Raw genomic sequence first — 22,409 nt, 5'->3', positions numbered from 1 at the left:
ATACAAGACATTGCATGAACAGTTAAATATAATATATATTATAGGTGTAACAGTTACAGACCAGATTAAAATGTGAGACAGCCTTAGTTTTGAAAGCACTTAGACTGGTGGCGGCTGTGAGAGTCTCCAGTAGATTGTTCCAGTTTTGGGGTGCACAGTAAGTGAAGGAGTGTCCGGCTTCTTTGTTGAGTCTTGGGACCATGAACACATTTTTGGAGTCAGATCTCAGATGATAAGAGCTGCATGTGGTAGGGGTGAGGAGCCTGTTCAGATAGATGGGTAGCTTTCCCAGAAAATATTTGAAGGCAAGAAAGGAAAGATGAACTTTGTGCCTAGACTCAAGTGATAGCCAATCTAGTTCTTTGAGTATTTTGCACTGATGTGTGTTTGTAGTTGCATTGGAGAACAAAACGGCATATTGACTTGTAGAGGGTATCAAGTTTGCTAGGGTGGGTTTGGGGTTCCGAGCCGTATACTATGTCCCATTGTCTATCATTGGCATTAGCATCTGCTGTGCGATGCACTTTCTGACCAGCAGACTTAGGAAGGTTTTTGTTCCTATAAAGTGCACCTAGTTTGGCAGAGGTTTTGGATGTCAGGGTATCAATGTGCAACCCAAATGTTAAATGGGAGTCTAACCATATGCCCAAGTATTTAAAACTAGTAACAGGAGTTAGGGTGGTATTAGCTTTGGTTCAGACCTTGAGTTCATTCATTGGAAGCTTTCAACATTTAGCCATGGTCCCAAATACTATTGTTACAGTCTTGTCAGTTTTCAAAAACAGTTTTGGGAAATCCAATTTTCAAGTCTCAAAGTCAGATTGAAGTACTTGTCCATTTCGGAGAGGCTAGGGCTGTGTGCATATAAGATTGTGTCATCCGCATACGTGTGTATTGAAGCTGTAGGAAGATCATTGATGATCTGAGAAGAATAGGGGCCCCAGAGCAGAGCCTTGTGGGACACCACAGGTGATATCCAAGAGGTTGGAATTAGAGCCTGAGATAGACATGGATCTACCTGATAGGCAGGACTTAAACCAGTTTAAAGCATGCTTCCCTATTCCAGAGCACTGGAGTTTGTTTAGCAAGATAACATGATCAACAGTATCAGAAGCCTTTGCAAAATCTAGGAATATTGCACCAGTGAGTTGTCCCAGTTTCATGCCACACTGGATCTCATTGCAAACTTTTAGGAGGGTAGTTACCGTGGAGTCTTTGCGGTGAAAGCAGATTGGAATTGGCTAGGGAAAGTTGTCTTGGTATAGTAATTGCTTAACTGAATTTATTAATTGGTATGTTTCTGAGCTGAATTTCTTCCATCGATTGCTACAGAACTTTAAATTGAATCAGTGTCACGGTAGCTTATGACAGGCTGTAATTTACACCAAAAATATATATAAATATATATATACCTGGGTTTGAACTGGGACGAGACTTAGATATGATAAAATATAATTTATTCCTTGATAAAGCTAACACACAAAAAATGTACAAATAACAGCAAAATATAGACACTTACTTAAAAGATGAAAATAATGAAAACAATCTCATCTGGACTGGCAGTTTCATACAGCAATCAGCCCAAGACATTGCATGGCATTTCTTCTCAGCAATCAAGATGGTATAGCACAACAGGCCTGATGACATGCAGGCATGAAGATCATTTGCATGAGACTTTGCATGAAGACTTTGCATGAAGACAATGGGTAAAGGGTGGCTTTGACTTATATACTATGTCAAACTCATCTCTTTAACCCTAGGTGCCGCGACGGCTAGTAAAAAGTCTTTGAAGCTCTTTTGGCTTCCATTGAAGTGTGAAGTACCACATTTACAAAAACATCCACTTCCCTTCCCTGCTCATTATCATAACAGGGGGGTTGCAGTTTCTCAGAACTCAACCAAAATTTCATATTTACTGCAAATCACTTCCTAACTTCCGTTCAGTAAAAACATACAGGCAGGTGAGACATATTAATACATTCCGTCACACCTGGCGCTCTCAGAGAGACCAAACATTACAGTGTAATATGAAAATTAATAGAGATATTAATATTTGGCACTTAGTAGCTGTTAGTTATACAGTGTTTAGACTTCAAAAGATGGGATAAATCCCACGAATACACATATGTAACTCTTAGCATGTTCAGCCAAGGACATCTCATAATATTCTTATATTTAATAAGGTCACTCATTCGGATTTCCTGCTTGGGATAGCCCCACCTCAATAAACCCTTTGAAGCAGTGAGGACATTTGTCACCTGGTTTCCTTGATTACTCAGGGCAGGCTACCTTTTGCTGCTTCTTGGGTCTCGCATAGCAATTAGGTAATTACCCTTTGATCAGGGCTTTTGGCTTCCATTGTAAGTGTGAAAGACAAGCACTCAGTTTCTTGGTTCCTGCCTCCCGCATAAACAATTAGGGCAGTTACCTTTTGCCCACTGGTGCTATGTGTCACACCTAAGCCCAGACCTCCTGAATCCTCTGGGTCCCTTTTGATATGCACTTCCAGAGAGGAAGCTTGCCTAGGCAAGTGACCCCCGCCCATATGCACAGCATTTGGTTCTGGTATGCATTACAAAGGGCAGGCAGAGGCAATTAGCATTCGGCCTGTACATTTTAAGACTGCCCCAGAGAGGCACTTTATCAAAAATATATGCCCCCCTTATGACAAAGTTATATTTTTAATATGTGTGTACTTGGGGGGTGACCCTGAGGCTGTACCCCAAGACTCAGGGTGCTGGCTTATTCCGTTCCCAAATTACCAGTTTTCAGGTACTGTTTATTCAGCACTGCATATAAGATTAACCCCTTAAGTCCCAGTGGGTGTGTTATGCAGACACTGATCCAGCAACAATACATTTACACAGGGGAATAAGCATTTTCATGTTATAACAAGGGTTAAATCACCTTTCTGGACCTCGGCCCAGTTAACCCCTTGTCTCCCTGGCGAGGTTAGAGGGGGCCAATTGGGGGGGTAATCCCGGGCCAAACCCTCACGATCGTCACAATCAGTATGTCTGTGAGAGTTGGCAAACCCCTCCCTTAATTGTGGAAAAAAAAGGGGTGATAGTGCGCAGCTAATTACTGGTGAACAACAAATATCAAGTGAACAGTGCACCGTGATTAACAAACAATATTGTGGACCTTAGATGTGGATCTTGCACTAATCGTGGGTCTGCAGCCTTTCTTGGGGGTGGCTCGACACCCCAGACACTAGACAAAAAACAAAAGAACAAGGCGCACAACGCACATAGTGTATTAAAGTATAAAATGTGACTTTATGGTTAAAAATAAATAGTTCTGCGTACATCAAATAGGAAATAAACAAGCAGTTGGTATATTGGTTTACCACACCAGGAGAAGACGCTGTGCGACACCCTCAGATGGATCGCAGCATGCACTGGGTCTGCAGTCGTCTCATCAGTCTCTTCCAGCGTCCTCTGTTAGAGGATGGTAGATGGATGGGTCCTTTGTAGAGAGAGCCCCACAGCATACAGCTCACAGGTAGGTAAAGAAGCCGTAGGATTCAGCATCCATGGAACACTGCAGCATTTGCCGCCACTCCTCGTTGGGCGCTCAGCGGTGACGTCACTAGTCGCACCTCAGCTTCCGCAATGCTTCTCATGGAACGCACGGCGTGCGTGTCAGTCCAGAGTTGTAAGGCAGCGGGGAGAGATGTTTCGCCAGGCAAATGACTAATAAACAGTGTCCAAACAGTGTCCAGATTCACAAAGGATGGGGGGAGAAGAGCATAGACACCTCTAATCCAATGCGTTTCGTAACACTAGGTTACTTCTTAATTCCCTGGACACTGTTAATTAGTCATTTGCCTGGCGAAACATCTCTCCCCGCTGCCTTACAACTCTGGACTGACACGCACGCCGTGCGTTCCATGAGAAGCATTGCGGAAGCTGAGGTGCGACTAGTGACGTCACCGCTGAGCGCCCAACGAGGAGTGGCGGCAAATGCTGCAGTGTTCCATGGATGCTGAATCCTACGGCTTCTTTACCTACCTGTGAGCTGTATGCTGTGGGGCTCTCTCTACAAAGGACCCATCCATCTACCATCCCCTAACAGAGGACGCTGGAAGAGACTGATGAGACGACTGCAGACCCAGTGCATGCTGCGATCCATCTGAGGGTGTCGCACAGCGTCTTCTCCTGGTGTGGTAAACCAATATACCAACTGCTTGTTTATTTCCTATTTGATGTACGCAGAACTATTTATTTTTAACCATAAAGTCACATTTTATACTTTAATACACTATGTGCGTTGTGCGCCTTGTTCTTTTGTTTTTTTTCCCTCCCTTAATTGTTAGTCAAGTGGCTGTATTTTAGAGTACTTTAGACCATCCGTCTATGCTGTGTGTCCCATCTTAAGTGTCACATCTAAAGTGTCTGGCAAAGTTAATTTTGGAGTTGAAATTGGAGGTGAAGATTGGAGGAAGATCGGGACTCTGCACAACAACAACTTTGCAACTGTGAGAAATGTACTTTCCAAAAGCTGTGATTCTTTGTACTCTTTCTATCCCTCAGTATCTGGGAAGTCTCTCCTCCTGCATCTCGCTATGCCCTCCCTACTGCTTTTTCTGTTTACTGTTTCCTCACTCCTTTTGTGAACGTCTCTGTTCTCTCCAACTTCCCCACTCCCCACTGCACCATTATTTATACACCTCTCTCCCAACAACTTCTTTACCCCCCAATAAAAAACACCCACACAAATCCTCTATTCACACCCTCTATCTACTCCTTCCTGCTGCTGGGGATCTGCCCTAAGCCTGAACTCAGACATACAGACCTGATTTCACCCACGCCTCCCTGTCATCTCTTCCCCTGTTAAGTGTGTTAACCCTCTCATTTTAATACTGACTAACCTTAAAGCTTGCCCCACAAATAAAGCATCCTAATAGCCTGCACTCATGGCTATTCTCCCACAGTCAGAAAGGATTTTATTTTCAAATTTCTTCTCTACAAAGCTGCATGAAAGACGAACCATCCCTAATGTCATAATAATGGAAATACTCCTTTAATATAGACTTCTATTGTGAAATATTTTGGGCCAAATCAATACAGAGATAAGACTTTGCACGGGTAATGCGGTCGCCTGTATATTTGCATAAAAACCAATGACTATCGTATATTTAAGCGCCCAGCGCTACACGTTCTCTGCTGGGGATGGGGTCGCAGCGGGACCGTGCATCCAATACTAAGCGTATGCAGAATGTTACCTGCAATTCAGAAAGCATTTAAACACGTTACTAGCAACATACCCTACTATGTGATGTGGCACTTACAGTAAAAGGGGAAAGTGTTCCGTTTTTGCTGCTGCTGCTTGTTGTAATAACAGCGAGACTAAGACCTATCTGTGATAAAACCATACAACAGCTCAGGTTTTCAGGATATCCCTGCTTCAGCACAGTTGGCTCAATAAGCGGCTCGGTCTTTGACTGAGCTACCTGTGCTGAAGCTGGGATATCCTGACAACCTGACCTGTTGATGACCCTTGAGGACTGGAGTTGGCCAGCCCTGCCTTACAGGGAAGTCACCGATAGGAGAGAGAACAATCAGACTTACCTCGCACATGAAGCCAGAGATGATCCGGTAAACAGTTGACCCTTTGTAACCGTAACCCTTCTCGCCGGTGCACAGGGCGCGGAAATTCTCTGCAGAGAAGAGGGCGTTCAGAAAGTTAAAAAAGGCCAATTGAACTATGAACTAGTGCATGTTAACTTAGATTGTAAGCTCCCCGGGCCAGGGATTTTATATTTGCTGCACTTATAGTATTATACTACCCCGTATTGGCGCTCTTAAAAAGTGCTGCGACACTGTGGGCACTATATAAATAAAAATTTACATCCACATTGCTGGGCTGTAGGCAATGCAGGGGTTAATGGGCAGGGCTAAATAACAAACCCGGTTAAGATTAAATCAGGAGGATTACACATTTTCCTCTTAAAGACACTGTCTACTAAACTGGTTTTTAGAATGACCTCGTTCGTCGTTTTTGGGCGATTTATCACTTCTGATTAATACCGTTTATCATCAGATTGCTCATCAAGCACCAACATATGCTGCAGCGCAGTACAATGGGGATACAGAGTTATGTATATTACATAAACAGGGTGACCTCCCAAATCAGGAGAAAAGCACAACCCGACACCGAAGGCGATGAGGCCTCGCTCCTCAGAGCTTACACTCTACAGGGAATAAAGGCAATGTTGAAACAAAATGTAATGTGGCCGCTCATTGTGAGGATTGAGTATGTCTCAGGGCGGATTCTACATTCTGCGCTATATGAACGCACACACAGCTGTCAAACACGTTCAAATGCACGATGTAATTATTCCCTATATACCAATAGGGAACTCATAGTATTTACACACACTTATAGTAATGCAACTGCATCTTACATTTCTACACCTACGCATACCATTGTTATGCACTCCCACTCCATACACACCTTTTTGTAAAGCGCTGTATACACTGTGAGTGCTTTATAAATTTATATTTACACACACACACTCTTACATCACAAACATTCAGGGACCATTAAACACCTCAAGTCATAAATCGCATACTGCACAGGGGGGAGGGATAGGCTTCAGTCAGATACATTCCAGGATGCGCTGTTTTTAAGAAAAACCCTTTCTTGCTATATCCATTGTAACACCGCCGGAAGAAGATGTCATTGTATCTCGAAAGCTCGCACAAATAAAAGAATTTCGTTAGCCACAGAACGATATCGTCTATTTGTTTTTGATTATTAAGCTCGGCTAACACGAGAGGAGAGAGAAGAGAGACACATACTGACAGATATACTAGCTGATATACCCGGCGTTGCCCGGGACGTAAATCCGTAATACTGTAAGTAGTATTATTTATAAATAGGGGAACAATAGGATGACTATTTGGTGGAATGGTTGTATAATAATGTTGAAAAGATGGAAGAAAATGTAATACGATGTTGTTTAAAAATGGTTTATTGTAAACACACCACAGTACAATGTATATTTTGGCGACATAAATGATGTGAAAATGTGAGGCGTGTGTCCCGAGAGGGTGTGAGGCGTCGGGTGTCTGGTGAGTGCGGACGGCGGCTGGTCAGTGATGTCGGTGCGTAGGGGTGCGAGTGCGGCGGGTGGGTGTGAGGCGGGAGGCGCCGGGTGGGTGGTGAGTGGGTGCGGCGGCTGGTAGTGATGTCGCTGCGTAGAGGCGGCAGGTGTGTGGTGGGTGGGTGAGAGGCGGCGGGTGTCTGAGTGCGGGCGGCGGCTGTGGGGCGCAGGGTTGTGAGGTGGCTGAAAGGCAGAGGCGGCGTGAGTGCGGGCGGCAGTAGGTGAAAGGCAGAGGCGGGAGTGAGGCGAATGAGTGAAAGTGGCAATGTCCAGAAGTCAGGGAGCGCAGACACCAGGATGAACATATGAGGAGAAAAAACAATAACACAAATGATAGTGCAATCCTGTAGGGTAAAAAAAATATTCTAACTGGGATTGGGGACATGCACAGTGGATAGAAACAAAATATAGACAGATAGCCTCTGCTATAGTCCTATGGGGTAAGAGGCTGGAATATGATCAGGTATACACATGACACAGTGGTTGAAATCAAGAATGGCCACACAAATGTAGAAAATGATTAAAAAAAAGGGTTTAGTAAAATGACATCAGGAGGCACACGGATGCAGTGGGAACTTACAATCAAGCCCCAGAAATCAGGCAATGGAAATAGAGCTTAGTCTGTGTCCGTTGTGGGAGAGATAACCTGTATGCGTAGCAACTGCTGCAGGGGAGTCAGGCTGCGCCGGCGCTTCCTCCACTGTCAGCCTCCGCAGGACTTCCGGGTTAGATTCTCGCCACCAGTATTCGGCACCACGTGACTGCGTCACACTGCGGGCAAAGCAAGCTGCTATAAAACAGGAACCAGAGACTCAACGCAAGCAGACTTCTGCGTTTCGCTAACAACTTCCTCAGGAGTCTGTGGTGCCTGTTAGTGGCTGGCCTGCTTGATATACAGAGGCACAGCCAATCGGGAGTCAAGTGTGATGTCATCCTTCCAATCATCTGCCTGCATCATTTCCACCAATGGTGGTATGGATTGCTCGATTCTGCACCTATCATCCTTCAGAGGGGCGGGACTAATGTCCGTGGGCAACATAAACACTAACAACAATTTTAATGGGTGAAAAAACAGATATGTGTTCCCTTAAACTCTGGGGAACAGGCAGCAATAAAAAGCATTAAAAACCTTTAAAGAACTGGCAGGATTCAAAGACATTTAAAGGGTTAATTCCAACAGCATAGGCTTAAGTGCCAACTTGAAGGGGAAATTTAAAACCTATCATGCTCCAAAGGTCAGAGCTTACATACGTCATAATTATGCATACATAATAATAATTTTAATAAAACACATAATACAAGTGTAGCCAGGTCTCCCCAGCCTGTCAGTACCCCCCTCACCTAGCTGCCGATCGCGGGTGCCGCCGAGTTCAATGGCGGCCCCGTTGGCGTATAGCAGGGGTGAGGGCGGTCAGGCTCCTGCTCGGGGGTTGCCGGGGACGCGTGCGGCCGGTTGCCAAGGCCGCGATCGCGTCGCTGGGCTCCCGGCGCTCCCGGAGCAGGTCTGTGAGGCCGCCGCCATTACATAGCCACGCGCGCATGCGCAGTGATCGCGCAGGCGCGGAAGGGTCCCTGGAGCTAGGGAGATGTCGCGCGAGTGTAGGGAATGTGCAGGAAGGGTTGACGCGGCCCCAATGTTATTATAGGACTACAATTATATTATATTATATTATATTATAGGACTACAATTCCCATAGTGCCTAGCGAGGGAGGCACCAGGTGCCTCATAGGAGCCAATAGGGCTGCAGGACTGCCCTGGACAGAATTGGATACATTTCGCGGGCAGAGAGCACGCTTGTCAGTCAGAGACCGGAGCAGCCCAGGGAAGGAGGTAGGGTACAGGAGTCGGGGACTCCCTGTACTAGGCCAGCACCCCCAGGGCCCGAGATAGCTCAGCTCCCCAGTAAGGTGAGTGTTGCCAGGGGCAGCCCTCAGGTTAGGGACCCTGCCACTTACATTAGTGGGAGCTGGGAAAGGAAGGTTACAAAGAGTTGGAGTCAGGGAGCGGTGAGGGAAGGAAGGGTGCGGGGAGCGAGTGCAGCTCCTGCCCCATATAGGTACCTACACCCCAGGTAGGCCCCAACTCCCCACTAGTTTAGTGGGTAAGTGCTTAGGGAGGCCCAAGATAGGGATGCTGCCCTTAGTATAGAGTGCTGCCTTGTCAGAGTCACGGCTGTTAGTGCTGTGAGGTCTGATAGGCAGGCACCTTGTTGCGCAGCACATTGGCTGCAAGCATTTAGTGAGGCTGAAGGGACTTGGGTAGTTAGGGGAGTGGGACAGGTCGTAACCCCTGCAGGCCCATAGGAGTTCCCCAAGCCACTACAGGTTGGTGTACTACAGGGACAGGCATTAGGTTAGGGTTCCTGTCACGTTAGTACCACTTAGATAGATAGGGTCACAGCGGCTGCTGCTGTTCCTGTGGACGCGGTTGGACCCACGTTGGGGTCCACAGAGACGATTCCAGAGTGGGACCGCCCTGGCGGTCCGCACGTGCCGGAGTTCGGTTGGAGGATCAGACGGATACATCACACGTCTGACCCTTTGTGAAGATTGCTGACCCGAGTACCGGAGTGCTCGGCAGGTACCATACAGTCATAAGTGCACCACCGGGCCCTTAGTGTAACTGTGACTGTGCAGTCACCCACGTTCTCTCCAAGAGTGTGGGACATTGGGTGGGATTCTCGGGACACTGGGTGGGATCACCTGGTGTTGGGGAAGCGTCCTGCGCGACGCAGTAGGTGTCTCCTCTAGAGAGGGACACAGGTTATATTATTGTATTGTAGTGATATATGTTGTTTGCATGTTAGTAAAGTCCTTAGTTATTATACCTCACCGTGTATATTATTATTGATTGTCCTGCGAGGAACCACTCCCCCTCTGGTGGGAGCCATCGCAGGTGGAGGCGCTGAATTGAGTAAGTGGTTACCCCTAGTATAATTGCCCCAGGTTCCCCGTGGCGGAAGCTCAGCCCTCCTGCGAGCCAACAGGTAATGCACCACACCTATGGTAACACCGTATGTTCCTTGCACCCACATCAGATCTGCGATTGGGGGGGGAATACCCGTTACACAAGATCACTCAAAAGAGAGTAATAAGGAACACACTGCATGAAAAAATGGTCATTAAAAGGCTAGAGCAGTTAAAGGCCAGCAACAGTTAAAAGTTAAACTAGGGGAAAAAAAGTTAAACTAGGGGAAAAAAAGTTAAACTAGGGGAAAAAAAGGGGGGTGGCAGTATGGACAAGGGGCGTGGTGACATAATATCATATATAACTATATATAATGGACATAATTCAACAAATGAAATAGCCAGAAAATGACATTATATAAAAACATTTCATAAAAAACATGTTCCTATAAAAAAGCAGCAATATCAATATCGATGTTGAGACCATCAGGTTCTAAAGTTTTTAATTTGAAGATCCAATAGCTCTCACGCTGAATTAATCTCTTATCCCTATCCCCTCCTCTCCAATGGGGGTCCACACATTCGATAGCTCTATATGTGAGACCTGCAGGATTACCATTGTGTGCTTGCAAGAAATGTTTGGGCACGCTATGTGTTAGTAACTTCCTTTTAATATTTCCTACATGTTCTAGGATGCGTGTCCTAAGTGGTCTTATTGTCTTACCTACATATTGGAGGCCACAAGGGCACTCCAATAAGTATACAGCGAAATTGGTCCTACAATTAGCAAATTGTTTCATTCTGAAGACCTCACCAGTTATGTTGGATTTGAAATCTAATTTGCTCCTTGAAGCAAACGAGCAAGCCTTACAATTAATACATTTAAAAAATCCTTTTGGTTTTGTTAACCACCCCTCTTGTTTTTCTGTTTTAAAGGCGCTTGGTGCTAGTTGTTTTTTTAAATTGGGAGCTCTTTTGAAAATTATCCTAGGTCTCTCTTCTAATGTACTGCCTAACACTGGGTCATCTTTTAGAATATGCCAATATTTGTTGATGATTCCTTTAATTTCTGCAGCCTTCCTATTATAAGGTGTAATAAAAGCTGTTTGGAAACTTGTCTCATTCTGTTGTCTTAATTTTGGTTGCAGAAGAGAGGCACGTTCAATTTAATTGGTTTTTCGCATTGCTTCCTTTACAGTTGATGTATTGTACTTTCTATCTAAAAACTTTTTTTGTATGATACTCGATTGACTCTGAAAATCTGCTTCCTTGCTGCAGTTACGCTTAATGCGTTTCAACTGTCCAAAAGGTATATTTCGTAACCAGCCTGGATGGTGACAGCTGGATTGTAGGACATAATTGTTGGAATCAACAGGTTTAAAAAAAGTTTTGGTATTCAGTTGGTCATTCTCAATAAAAATCAATAGATCTAAGAACTCGACTTGGACTGGGCTGTACTTGCTAGTAAAGCGAAGATTAAAGGGGTTTACATCTAAGTATTTTAAAAAGCAATTCAAGGATGTCTCATCCCCTCGCCAAATGAAAAAAATGTCATCGATATATCTATGCCAGAGGACCAGGTTCGCGCCAAATGGGTTTTGGGACCAAATGTAATCTAGTTCCCAGACACCCATAAACAAGTTTGCGTAGCTTGCGGCGAACCTGGTCCCCATGGCAGTCCCACATTTTTGAACATAGAACTCATCTTTAAAAGCGAAATAGTTGTGTTCTAGAATAAAAATTATACTGTCCACTATAAAATCAACTTGGTCTGGCAATAATTCTTGGTCCCCCATTAGGGTTCTCCGTATGGCACCTACACCTTGATTATGATTTATTGAAGTATATAGTGATGTGACATCTGTAGTCACTAAAAAACAACCTTTTTCCCATTTTGTTTTATTAAGGATTTCTAAGACCTGCATGGTGTCTCTTAAATAAGATCGGATCTTCGTGACGTATTTTATTAAAAAGACATCAATATATTCTGACAGGTTCTCTGTTATAGACCCAATCCCGGAAATTATAGGTCTCCCGGGTGGTTCCTGTACATTTTTATGAATCTTCGGGAGAAAATAAAACACCGGTATTATTGGTTTTGTAACACTCAGATATAAAAATTCCTTTTCATTCAAAATTTCTTTTTGTTTCCCCTTTAATAGATGTGCTGCTAGGGCTTCTAGAAACTTTTTTGTAGGGTCTCTTGTGAGTTGCTCATAGGTTGTTGTATCACTTAAAATCCTTGTGGTCTCTTTAATGTAATAACTTTTGTCCATTATGACCACACCTCCCCCCTTGTCGGCTTGCTTTATGATGATCCTATCATCTTCCATTAGTTGTTTGAACGCTGTACGTTCTGCAGGGCTTAAATTGTTCCGAAAAGGCTTATCATCTTTCAATTTACCAAAACTTTTTAAAACGAAATAGTAGAATGTATCTAAATACGGGCCTTTACTAAAACTGGGGTAAAATGTTGATTTCCTCTTTAGAGAAGTGTGTTTAAAATGAGGACTTATCTCACTTTCATTTCCTACATTAAAAGGTTGATTGGTCAAATCTTTCTCATTAGGTAGCAGGGTACTATTTTTTAACAGAAAAAATCTTTTCAATGCCAGTTTCCGCAAATACTTATTAGCATCTAAAAATAGCTCGAAGCTATTGGGTCCTATAGTTGGAGTGAAATTGAGCCCTTTTTTTAAAATGGAATTTTGTGCTGGGGTTAAAACTACGGTGCTCAGATTAAAAATACTGCTCAGTGGTTCGTTGGTTTCGACCTTTTTACCCCTTCTTCCTCTCTTTCCCCTAGGCTTCTTTTCCTTTGGGGTTTTGGTGTCTTGTGTTCCCAACTATGATTCTCCAGTGCTGGGAACCTGTTCGGGTTTTCCCATCAGCTGTGATGGGGGACACTGTCTAAAAAATGGGAGCTCGTGGTCTTTCTGCTGTTATTCTTCTGCTGCTCTTTCCTGGGACTGTGGATAAACCTACTTGATTTGCACCATGGTCTCCCTTCATCTCTCCTATCTAGTTCTTTAGTTTTTTCGTCTCTGCCTAGTTTATCTCTAGATCTATCTCTTCTAGTTGGTGGGCTTCTCAAATCTTCTCTATGTGTTTCAGGTGATTTCCTTGGAGGACTTCTATCTCGTATATAGCTATTTTTACGGGATAATTCTGATGATTTCTTTCTATATCCCTCTCTGTTTGATAAGCTATTGGTCTCTTGTTTGTTGGTGGTGGATTGAAGTTCCCCCTGAGACATTCTACGTCTATTAGGGGAATCTGATTTATTAGTTGGCTTTGAATAAGCTGCTCCCCCTTTGGCTTGAGGGTTGGAAAGGTCTATAATGGTTACTGGGATCTCTTTTATTAAAGAAATTCTTATTGTCAGCCATCTTAAGTTTTTTCCAACTTCTATAAGTACCACTAATATAATCTTCTTCGTCCCTATCAAATTTGATTGATTTGCCTTCTATGATGTTAATTTCTAATTTATCAATCACTTCTTGTACTTCCTTATCTTTTTTCTTAAATTCTTCTGTTTGTTCTAGACACTCTATTGTACTTTGGATTTTACCAATTTCTATGTCTATAGCTCCTAGAGATTTTTTATGGTGAGCCGTTATGAGGCGCATCAACTCAAAGGAACATTCATCCAAGGTTTTCAGACTTTATCAAATTTCTCATCCTCAAAATCAAAAGTGGGGTTCTTAAATAATCTCAAACCCCTCTGGATCCTTCCTTCATCTAAGTACTTTTCCAGAAAGATTAGGTCCCACCATTTACGGGTCTCTTTGATTAGTAGTCGTTCTAATCACCTTGGATGAATGTTCCTTTGAGTTGATGCGCCTCATAACGGCTCACCATAAAAAATCCGCTTCCGGTGGTGAACGCTGATCCTCGCAGCAATGACTGAGAAGGTAAAGGATTCGTGGTCCATCCGCTCCAGGAAAAAAAGGTAAGAACTCACCAGCAAGAGAGGTTAAAAACTATTTTATTGGGCTACATAAAAACAAAAAATAGACAGTAACAAACTCTCCCACGCGTTTCACGCCCACTATGGCGCTTTCTCAAGGAGAAAGCGCCATAGTGGGCGTGAAACGCGTGGGAGAGTTTGTTACTGTCTATTTTTTGTTTTTATGTAGCCCAATAAAATAGTTTTTAACCTCTCTTGCTGGTGAGTTCTTACCTTTTTTTCCTGGAGCGGATGGACCACGAATCCTTTACCTTCTCAGGTTCTCTGTTATAGACCCAATCCCGGAAATTATAGGTCTCCCGGGTGGTTCCTGTAAATTTTTATGAATCTTCGGGAGAAAATAAAAAACCGGTATTATTGGTTTTGTAACACTCAGATATAAAAATTCCCTTTCATTCAAAATTTCTTTTTGTTTCCCCTTTAATAGATGTGCTGCTAGGGCTTCTAGAAACTTTTTTTTAGGGTCTCTTGTGAGTTGCTCATAGGTTGTTGTATCACTTAAAATCCTTGTGGCCTCTTTAATGTAATAACTTTTGTCCATTATGACCACACCTCCCCCCTTGTCAGCTTGCTTTATGATGATCCTATCATCTTCCATTAGTTGTTTGAACGCTGTACGTTCTGCAGGGTTTAAATTGTTCCGAAAAGGCTTATCATCTTTCAATTTATTAAAACTTTTTAAAACTAAATGGTAGAATGTATCTAAATAAGGGCCTTTACTAAAACTGGGGTAAAATGTTGATTTCCTCTTTAGAGAAGTGTGTTTAAAATGAGGACTTATCTCACTTTCATTTCCTACATTAAAAGGTTGATTGGTCAAATCTTTCTCATTAGGTAGCAGGGTACTATTTTTTAACAGAAAAAATCTTTTCAATGCCAGTTTCCGCAAATACTTATTAGCATCTAAAAATAGCTCGAAGCTATTGGGTCCTATAGTTGGAGTGAAATTGAGCCCTTTTTTTAAAATGGAATATTGTGCTGGGGTTAAAACTACGGTGCTCAGATTAAAAATACTGCTCAGTGGATCGTTGGTTTCGACCTTTTTACTCCTTCTTCCTCTCTTTCCCCTAGGCTTCTTTTCCTTTGGGGTTTTGGTGTCTTGTGTTCCCAACTATGATTCTCCAGTGCTGTGAACCTGTTCGGGTCTTCCCATCTGCTGTGATGGGGGACACTGTCTAAAAAATGGGAGCTTGTGGTCTTACTGCTGTTATTCTTCTGCTGCTCTTTCCTGGGACTGTGGATAAACCTACTTGATTTGCTCCATGGTCTCCCTTCATCTCTCCTATCTAGTTCTTTAGTTTTTTCGTCTCTGCCTAGTTTATCTCTAGATCTATCTCTTCTAGTTGGTGGGCTTCTCAAATCTTCTCTATGTGTTTCAGGTGATTTCCTTGGAGGACTTCTATCTCGTATATAGCTATTTTTACGGGATAATTCTGGTGATTTCTTTCTATATCCCTCTCTGTTTGATAAGCTATTGGTCTCTTGTTTGTTGGTGGTGGATTGAAGTTCCCCCTGAGACATTCTACGTCTATTAGGGGAATCTGATTTATTAGTTGGCTTTGAATAAGCTGCTCCCCCTTTGGCTTGAGGGTGGAAAGGTCTATAATGGTTACTGGGATCTCTTTTATTAAAGAAATTCTTATTGTCGGCCATCTTAAGTTTTTTCCAACTTCTATAAGTACCACTAATATAATCTTCTTCATTCCTATCAAATTTGATTGATTTGCCTTCTATGATGTTAATTTCTAATTTATCAATCACTTCTTGTACTTCCTTATCTTTTTTCTTAAATTCTTCTGTTTGTTCTAGACACTCTATTGTACTTTGGATTTTACCAATTTCTATGTCTATAGCTCCTAGAGATTTTTTATGGTGAGCCGTTATGAGGCTTCCTTTGAGTTGATGCGCCTCATAACGGCTCACCATAAAAAATCTCTAGGAGCTATAGACATAGAAATTGGTAAAATCCAAAGTACAATAGAGTGTCTAGAACAAACAGAAGAATTTAAGAAAAAAGATAAGGAAGTACAAGAAGTGATTGATAAATTAGAAATTAACATCATAGAAGGCAAATCAATCAAATTTGATAGGGATGAAGAAGATTATATTAGTGGTACTTATAGAAGTTGGAAAAAAACTTAAGATGGCTGACAATAAGAATTTCTTTAATAAAAGAGATCCCAGTAACCATTATAGACCTTTCCACCCTCAAGCCAAAGGGGGAGCAGCTTATTCAAAGCCAATTAATAAATAAGATTCCCCTAATAGACGTAGAACGTCTCAGGGGGAACTTCAATCCACCACCAACAAACAACAGACCAATAGCTTATCAAATAGAGAGGGATATAGAAAGAAATCACCAGAATTATCCCGTAAAAATAGCTATATACGAGATAGAAGTCCTCCAAGGAAATCACCTGAAACACATAGAGAAGATTTGAGAAGCCCACCAACTAGAAGAGATAGATCTAGAGATAAACTAGGCAGAGACGAAAAAACTAAAGAACTAGATAGGAGAGATGAAGGGAGACCATGGTGCAAATCAAGTAGGTTTATCCACAGTCCCAGGAAAGAGCAGCAGAAGAATAACAGCAGTAAGACCACGAGCTCCCATTTTTTAGACAGTGTCCCCCATCACAGCAGATGGGAAGACCCGAACAGGTTCACAGCACTGGAGAATCATAGTTGGGAACACAAGACACCAAAACCCCAAAGGAAAAGAAGCCTAGGGGAAAGAGAGGAAGAAGGGGTAAAAAGGTCGAAACCAACGAACCACTGAGCAGTATTTTTAATCTGAGCACCGTAGTTTTAACCCCAGCACAATATTCCATTTTAAAAAAGGGGCTCAATTTCGCTCCAACTATAGGACCCAATAGCTTCGAGCTATTTTTAGATGCTAATAAGTATTTGCGGAAATTGGCATTGAAAAGATTTTTTCTGTTAAAAAATAGTACCCTGCTACCTAATGAGAAAGATTTGACCAATCAACCTTTTAATGTAGGAAATGAAAGTGAGATAAGTCCTCATTTTAAACACACTTCTCTAAAGAGGAAATCAACATTTTACCCCAGTTTTAGTAAAGGCCCGTATTTAGATACATTCTACTATTTAGTTTTAAAAAGTTTTGGTAAATTGAAAGATGATAAGCCTTTTCGGAACAATTTAAGCCCTGCAGAACGTACAGCGTTCAAACAACTAATGGAAGATGATAGGATCATCATAAAGCAAGCCGACAAGGGGGGAGGTGTGGTCATAATGGACAAAAGTTATTACATTAAAGAGACCACAAGGATTTTAAGTGATACAACAACCTATGAGAAACTCACAAGAGACCCTAAAAAAAAGTTTCTAGAAGCCCTAGCAGCATATCTATTAAAGGGAAAACAAAAAGAAATTTTGAATGAAAAGGAATTTTTATATCTGAGTGTTACAAAACCAATAATACCGGTGTTTTATTTTCTCCCGAAGATTCATAAAAATTTACAGGAACCACCCGGGAGACCTATAATTTCCGGGATTGGGTATATAACAGAGAACCTGTCAGAATATATTGATGTCTTTTTAATAAAATACGTCATGAAGATCCGATCTTATTTAAGAGACACCATGCAGGTCTTAGAAATCTTTAATAAAACAAAATGGGAAAAAGGTTGTTTCTAAGTGACTACAGATGTCACATCACTATATACTGTACTTCAATAAATCATAATCAAGGTGTAGGTGCCATACGGAGAACCCTAATGGGGGACCAAGAATTATTGCCAGACCAAGTTGATTTTATAGTGGACAGTATAATTTTTATTCTAGAACACAACTATTTCGCTTTTAAAGATGAGTTCTATGTTCAAAAATGTGGGACTGCCATGGGGACCAGGTTTGCCCCAAGCTACGCAAACTTGTTTATGGGTGTCTGGGAACTAGATTACATTTGGTCCCAGAACCCATTTGGCGCGAACCTGGTCCTCTGGCATAGATATATCGATGACATTTTTTTCATTTGGCGAGGGGATGAGACATCCTTGAATTGCTTTTTAAAATACTTAGATGTAAACCCCTTTAATCTTCGCTTTACTAGCAAGTACAGCCCAGTCCAAGTCGAGTTCTTATATCTATTGATTTTTATTGAGAATGACCAACTGAATACCAAAACTTTTTTTAAACCTGTTGATTCCAACAATTATGTCCTACAATCCAGCTGTCACCATCCAGGCTGGTTACGAAATATACCTTTTGGACAGTTGAAACGCATTAAGCGTAACTGCAGCAAGGAAGCAGATTTTCAGAGTCAATCGAGTATCATACAAAAAAGTTTTTTTGATAGAAAGTACAATACATCAACTGTAAAGGAAGCAATGCGAAAAACCAATTAAATTGAACGTGCCTCTCTTCTGCAACCAAAATTAAGACAACAGAATGAGACAAGTTTCCAAACAGCTTTTATTACACCTTATAATAGGAAGGCTGCAGAAATTAAAGGAATCATCAACAAATATTGGCATATTCTAAAAGATGACCCAGTGTTAGGCAGTACATTAGAAGAGAGACCTAGGATAATTTTCAAAAGAGCTCCCAATTTAAAAAACCAACTAGCACCAAGCGCCTTTAAAACAGAAAAACAAGAGGGGTGGTTAACAAAACCAAAAGGATTTTTTAAATGTATTAATTGTAAGGCTTGCTCGTTTGCTTCAAGGAGCAAATTAGATTTCAAATCCAACATAACTGGTGAGGTCTTCAGAATGAAACAATTTGCTAATTGTAGGACCAATTTCGCTGTATACTTATTGGAGTGCCCTTGTGGCCTCCAATATGTAGGTAAGACAATAAGACCACTTAGGACACGCATCCTAGAACATGTAGGAAATATTAAAAGGAAGTTACTAACACATACTGTAGCGTGCCCAAACATTTCTTGCAAGCACACAATGGTAATCCTGCAGGTCTCACATATAGAGCTATCGAATGTGTGGACCCCCATTGGAGAGGAGGGGATAGGGATAAGAGATTAATTCAGCGTGAGAGCTATTGGATCTTCAAATTAAAAACTTTAGAACCTGATAGTCTCAATATCGATATTGATATTGCTGCTTTTTTATAGGAACATGTTTTTTATGAAATGTTTTTATATAATGTCATTTTCTGGCTATTTCATTTGTTGAATTATGTCCACTATATATAGTTATATATGATATTATGTCACCACGCCCCTTGTCCATACTGCCACCCCCCTTTTTTTCCCCTAGTTAACTTTTAAATGTTGCTGGCCTTTAACTCCTCTAGCCTTTTAATGACCATTTTTTCATGCAGTGTGTTCCTTATTACTCTCTTTTGAGTGATCTTCTATTATGTGTTTTATTAAAATTATTATTATGTATGCATAATTATGACGTATGTAAGCTCTGACCTTTGGAGCATGATAGGTTTTAAACTTCCCCTTCAAGTTGGCACTTAAGCCTATGCTGTTGGAATTAACCCTTTAAATGTCTTTGAGTCCTGACAGTTCTTTAAAGGTTTTTAATGCTTTTTATTGCTGCCTGTTCCCCAGAATTTAAGGGAACACATATCTGTTTTTTCACCCATTAAAATTGTTGTTAGTGTTTATGTTGCCCACGGACATTAGTCCCGCCCCTCTGAAGGATGATAGGTGCAGAATCGAACAATCCATACCACCATTGGTGGAAATGATGCAGGCAGATGATTGGAAGGATGACATCACACTTGACTCCCGATTGGCTGTGCCTCTATATATCAAGCAGGCCAGCCACTAACAGACTCCTGAGACCACAGACGCCTGAGGAAGCTGTTAGCGAAACGCAGAAGTCTACTTGCGTTGAGTCTCTGGTTCCTGTTTTATAGCAGCTTGCTTTGCCCGCAGTGTGAAGCAGTCACGTGGTGCCGAATACTGGTGGAGAGAATCTAACCCGGAAGTCCTGCGGAGGCTGACAGTGGAGGAAGCGCCGGCGCAGCCTGACTCACCTGCAGCAGTTACTACGCATACAGGTTATCTCTCCCAGAACGGACACAGACTAAGCTCTATTTCCATTGCCTGATTTCTGGGGCTTGATTGTAAGTTCCCACTGCATCCGTGTGCCTCCTGATGTCATTTTACTAAACCCTTTTTTTTTTTATCATTTTCTACATTTGTGTGGCCATTCTTGATTTCAACCACTGTGTCCTGTGTATACCTGATCATATTCCAGCCTCTTACCCCATAGGACTATAGCAGTGGCTATCTGTCTATATTTTGTTTCTATCCACTGTGCATGTCCCCAATCCCAGTTAGAATATTTTTTTACCCTACAGGATTGCACTATCATTTGTGTTATTGTTTTTTCTCCTCATATGTTCATCCTGGTGTCTGCGCTCCCTGACGTCTGGACATTGCCACTATATAAGGATCTATAAGGAAGATCCACTGAAGGTCGAGCTGCAAACTGGCACTGGTTGTATATCATTTCATTCTATATTGTGCATTTACTATACTGCATTATCTCCTCCTATCTGAAACACTCGCAGGAGCGCCTGGTGATTTTTGTGTCTTTGAATGAGTGAAAGGCAGAGGCGGGAGGGCGGGTGAAAGGCAGGGGCGGGGGTGGGAGAAGGCAGGGGCGGGATGGGAGAAAGCAGAGGGGGGAGAAGGCAGGGGCGGGGGTGGGAGAAGGCAGGGGCGGGGGGGGAGAAGGCAGGGGCGGGGGGGGGGGTGAAGGCATGGGCGGAAAGGCAGGGGGGAAGGCGGGGCCGAGGGGGGTGGAAAGGCAGGGGGGAAGGCGGGGCCAAGGGGTGGAAGGCAGGGGCGAGGGGGTGGCAGGCAGGGGCGAGGGGGGCGAAGGCAGGGGCGAGGGGGGGGGGGGGAAGGCAGGGGCGAGGGGGGGAAGGCAGGGGCGGGGGGGTGTCACTGCCTGTCACTGTGTGTGCCAGTGTGTCTGTCACTGTGTGTGTCAATGTGTCTGTCACTGTGTGTGTCGGAGGGGGCGGGTGCCAAAACCGAGCTGGGGGGGTCAAAAACGAAGCTGGGGGGGTCAAAAACGGAGCTGGGGGGTGGGTCAAAAACGGAGCTAGGGGGTCAAAAACGGAGCTGGTCAAAAACGGAGCTGGGGGGTCAAAAACGGAGATGGGGGGGTCTAAAACGGAGCTGGGGGGGTCAAAAACGGAGCTGGGGGGGTCAAAAACGGAGCTGGGGGGGTCAAAAACGGAGCTGGGGGGTCAAAAACGGAGCTGGGGGTGTCAAAAACGGAGCTAGGGGGGGTGTCAAAAACGGAGCTGAGGGGGTCAAAAACGGAGCTTGGGGGGTGGGTCAAAAACGGAGCTAGGGGGTCAAAAACGGAGCTGTGGGTCAAAAACGGAGCTGCGGGGGTCAAAAACGGAGCTGGGGGGGTCAAAAACCAGCTGGGGAGGTCAAAACGGAGCTGGGGGGTCAAAAACGGAGCTGGGGGTGTCAAAAACGGAGCTAGGGGGATCAAAAACGGAGCTGAGGGGGTCAAAAACTGAGCTGGGGGGGTCAAAAACAGAGCTGGGAGGGGGAGGTCAAAAACGAAGCTGGGGGGGGTCAAAACAGAGCTGGGGGGGTCAAAAACGAAGCTGGGGGGGGGTCAAAGACGGAGCTGGGGGGGGGTCAAAAACGGAAGCTCAGTTAATCCGCCCCCCCCACCAGCAGCAGCAACAGCTGGCTCCACCACCACCACCAGGGAGCATTTCCTCACCTCAGGCAGCAGCAGCAGTGTGGCCGGGGGTTGGGGACCCCTGGGTTAGAGCACACCGGACAATTAGAGCCGTGGGGGGCCGGGCCCTCCGGGTGGGGGGCCAGACACCGGCCAATGAGAGCTACCGACGGACATCAAATGGTCTGTAGCAGGCCTGCACATGCGGCACGCCGGGACACCCTGTGCGGCCCGCGATGGCTCCCTCCACCCCCCCACTTCACCCCCCCCAAACTTCACCCCAAAACCACTTCACCCCCCCCCCCAAACTTCACCCCCCCCCCCCACTTCACACCCCCGCTTCACCCCCCCCCCCTTCCCTGGTAGGGAAGGAGCACGCTCCAGCAGTGTGTGACAGCGTGCTCCCCCCCCCCCCTCTCCCGCTCTAGCAGTGTAGCGCAACCCGGAACTTCCGGAAATGGGTTGGGGGGAGAGATGTGAGGTGCAGGGGTGGAGAGAGATGTGAGGTGCAGGGGGGGAGAGAGATGTGAGGTGCAGGGGGGGAGAGAGATGTGAGGTGCAGGGGGGGAGAGAGATGTGAGGTGCAGGGGGGGAGAGAGATGTGAGGTGCAGGGGGGAGAGAGATGTGAGGTGCAGGGGGGGAGAGAGATGTAAGGTGCAGGGGCGGAGAGAGATGTGAGGCGCAGGGGGGGAGAGAGATGTGAGGTGCAGGGGGGAGAGAGATGTGAGGTGCAGGGGGAGAGAGATGTGAGATGCAGGGGGAGAG

General features: G+C 44.0%; 1 protein-coding gene across 4 annotated transcripts in view; it reads right to left on the bottom strand.

Annotated features, from left to right (window-relative positions):
- LOC142501076 (peptidyl-prolyl cis-trans isomerase F, mitochondrial-like) overlaps nt 1-22,409 on the bottom strand; it is a 163,993-nt gene that overhangs the window by 114,407 nt on the left and 27,177 nt on the right. The window contains exons 1-2 of one of the 4 annotated variants that reach the window (XM_075610402.1): nt 21,686-21,707; nt 5,574-5,662 (exon numbers count right to left, since the gene is read on the bottom strand). The exons of 1 other annotated variant lie outside the window; for it this stretch is intronic. In XM_075610402.1, coding sequence (XP_075466517.1) covers nt 5,574-5,582 — 9 coding nt within the window. In that variant the 5' untranslated portion in view covers nt 5,583-5,662; nt 21,686-21,707. Of the gene's footprint in view, nt 1-5,573; nt 5,663-7,691; nt 8,231-21,685; nt 21,708-22,409 lie in introns of those variants that run through there. 2 more of the 4 variants (XM_075610401.1, XM_075610396.1) reach the window with 2 other exon arrangements.

Source organism: Ascaphus truei, chromosome 8, assembly GCF_040206685.1.
Source record: "Ascaphus truei isolate aAscTru1 chromosome 8, aAscTru1.hap1, whole genome shotgun sequence".
Lineage (NCBI taxonomy): Eukaryota > Metazoa > Chordata > Amphibia > Anura > Ascaphidae > Ascaphus > Ascaphus truei.
This window is presented reverse-complemented; position numbering and strand designations above follow the sequence as displayed.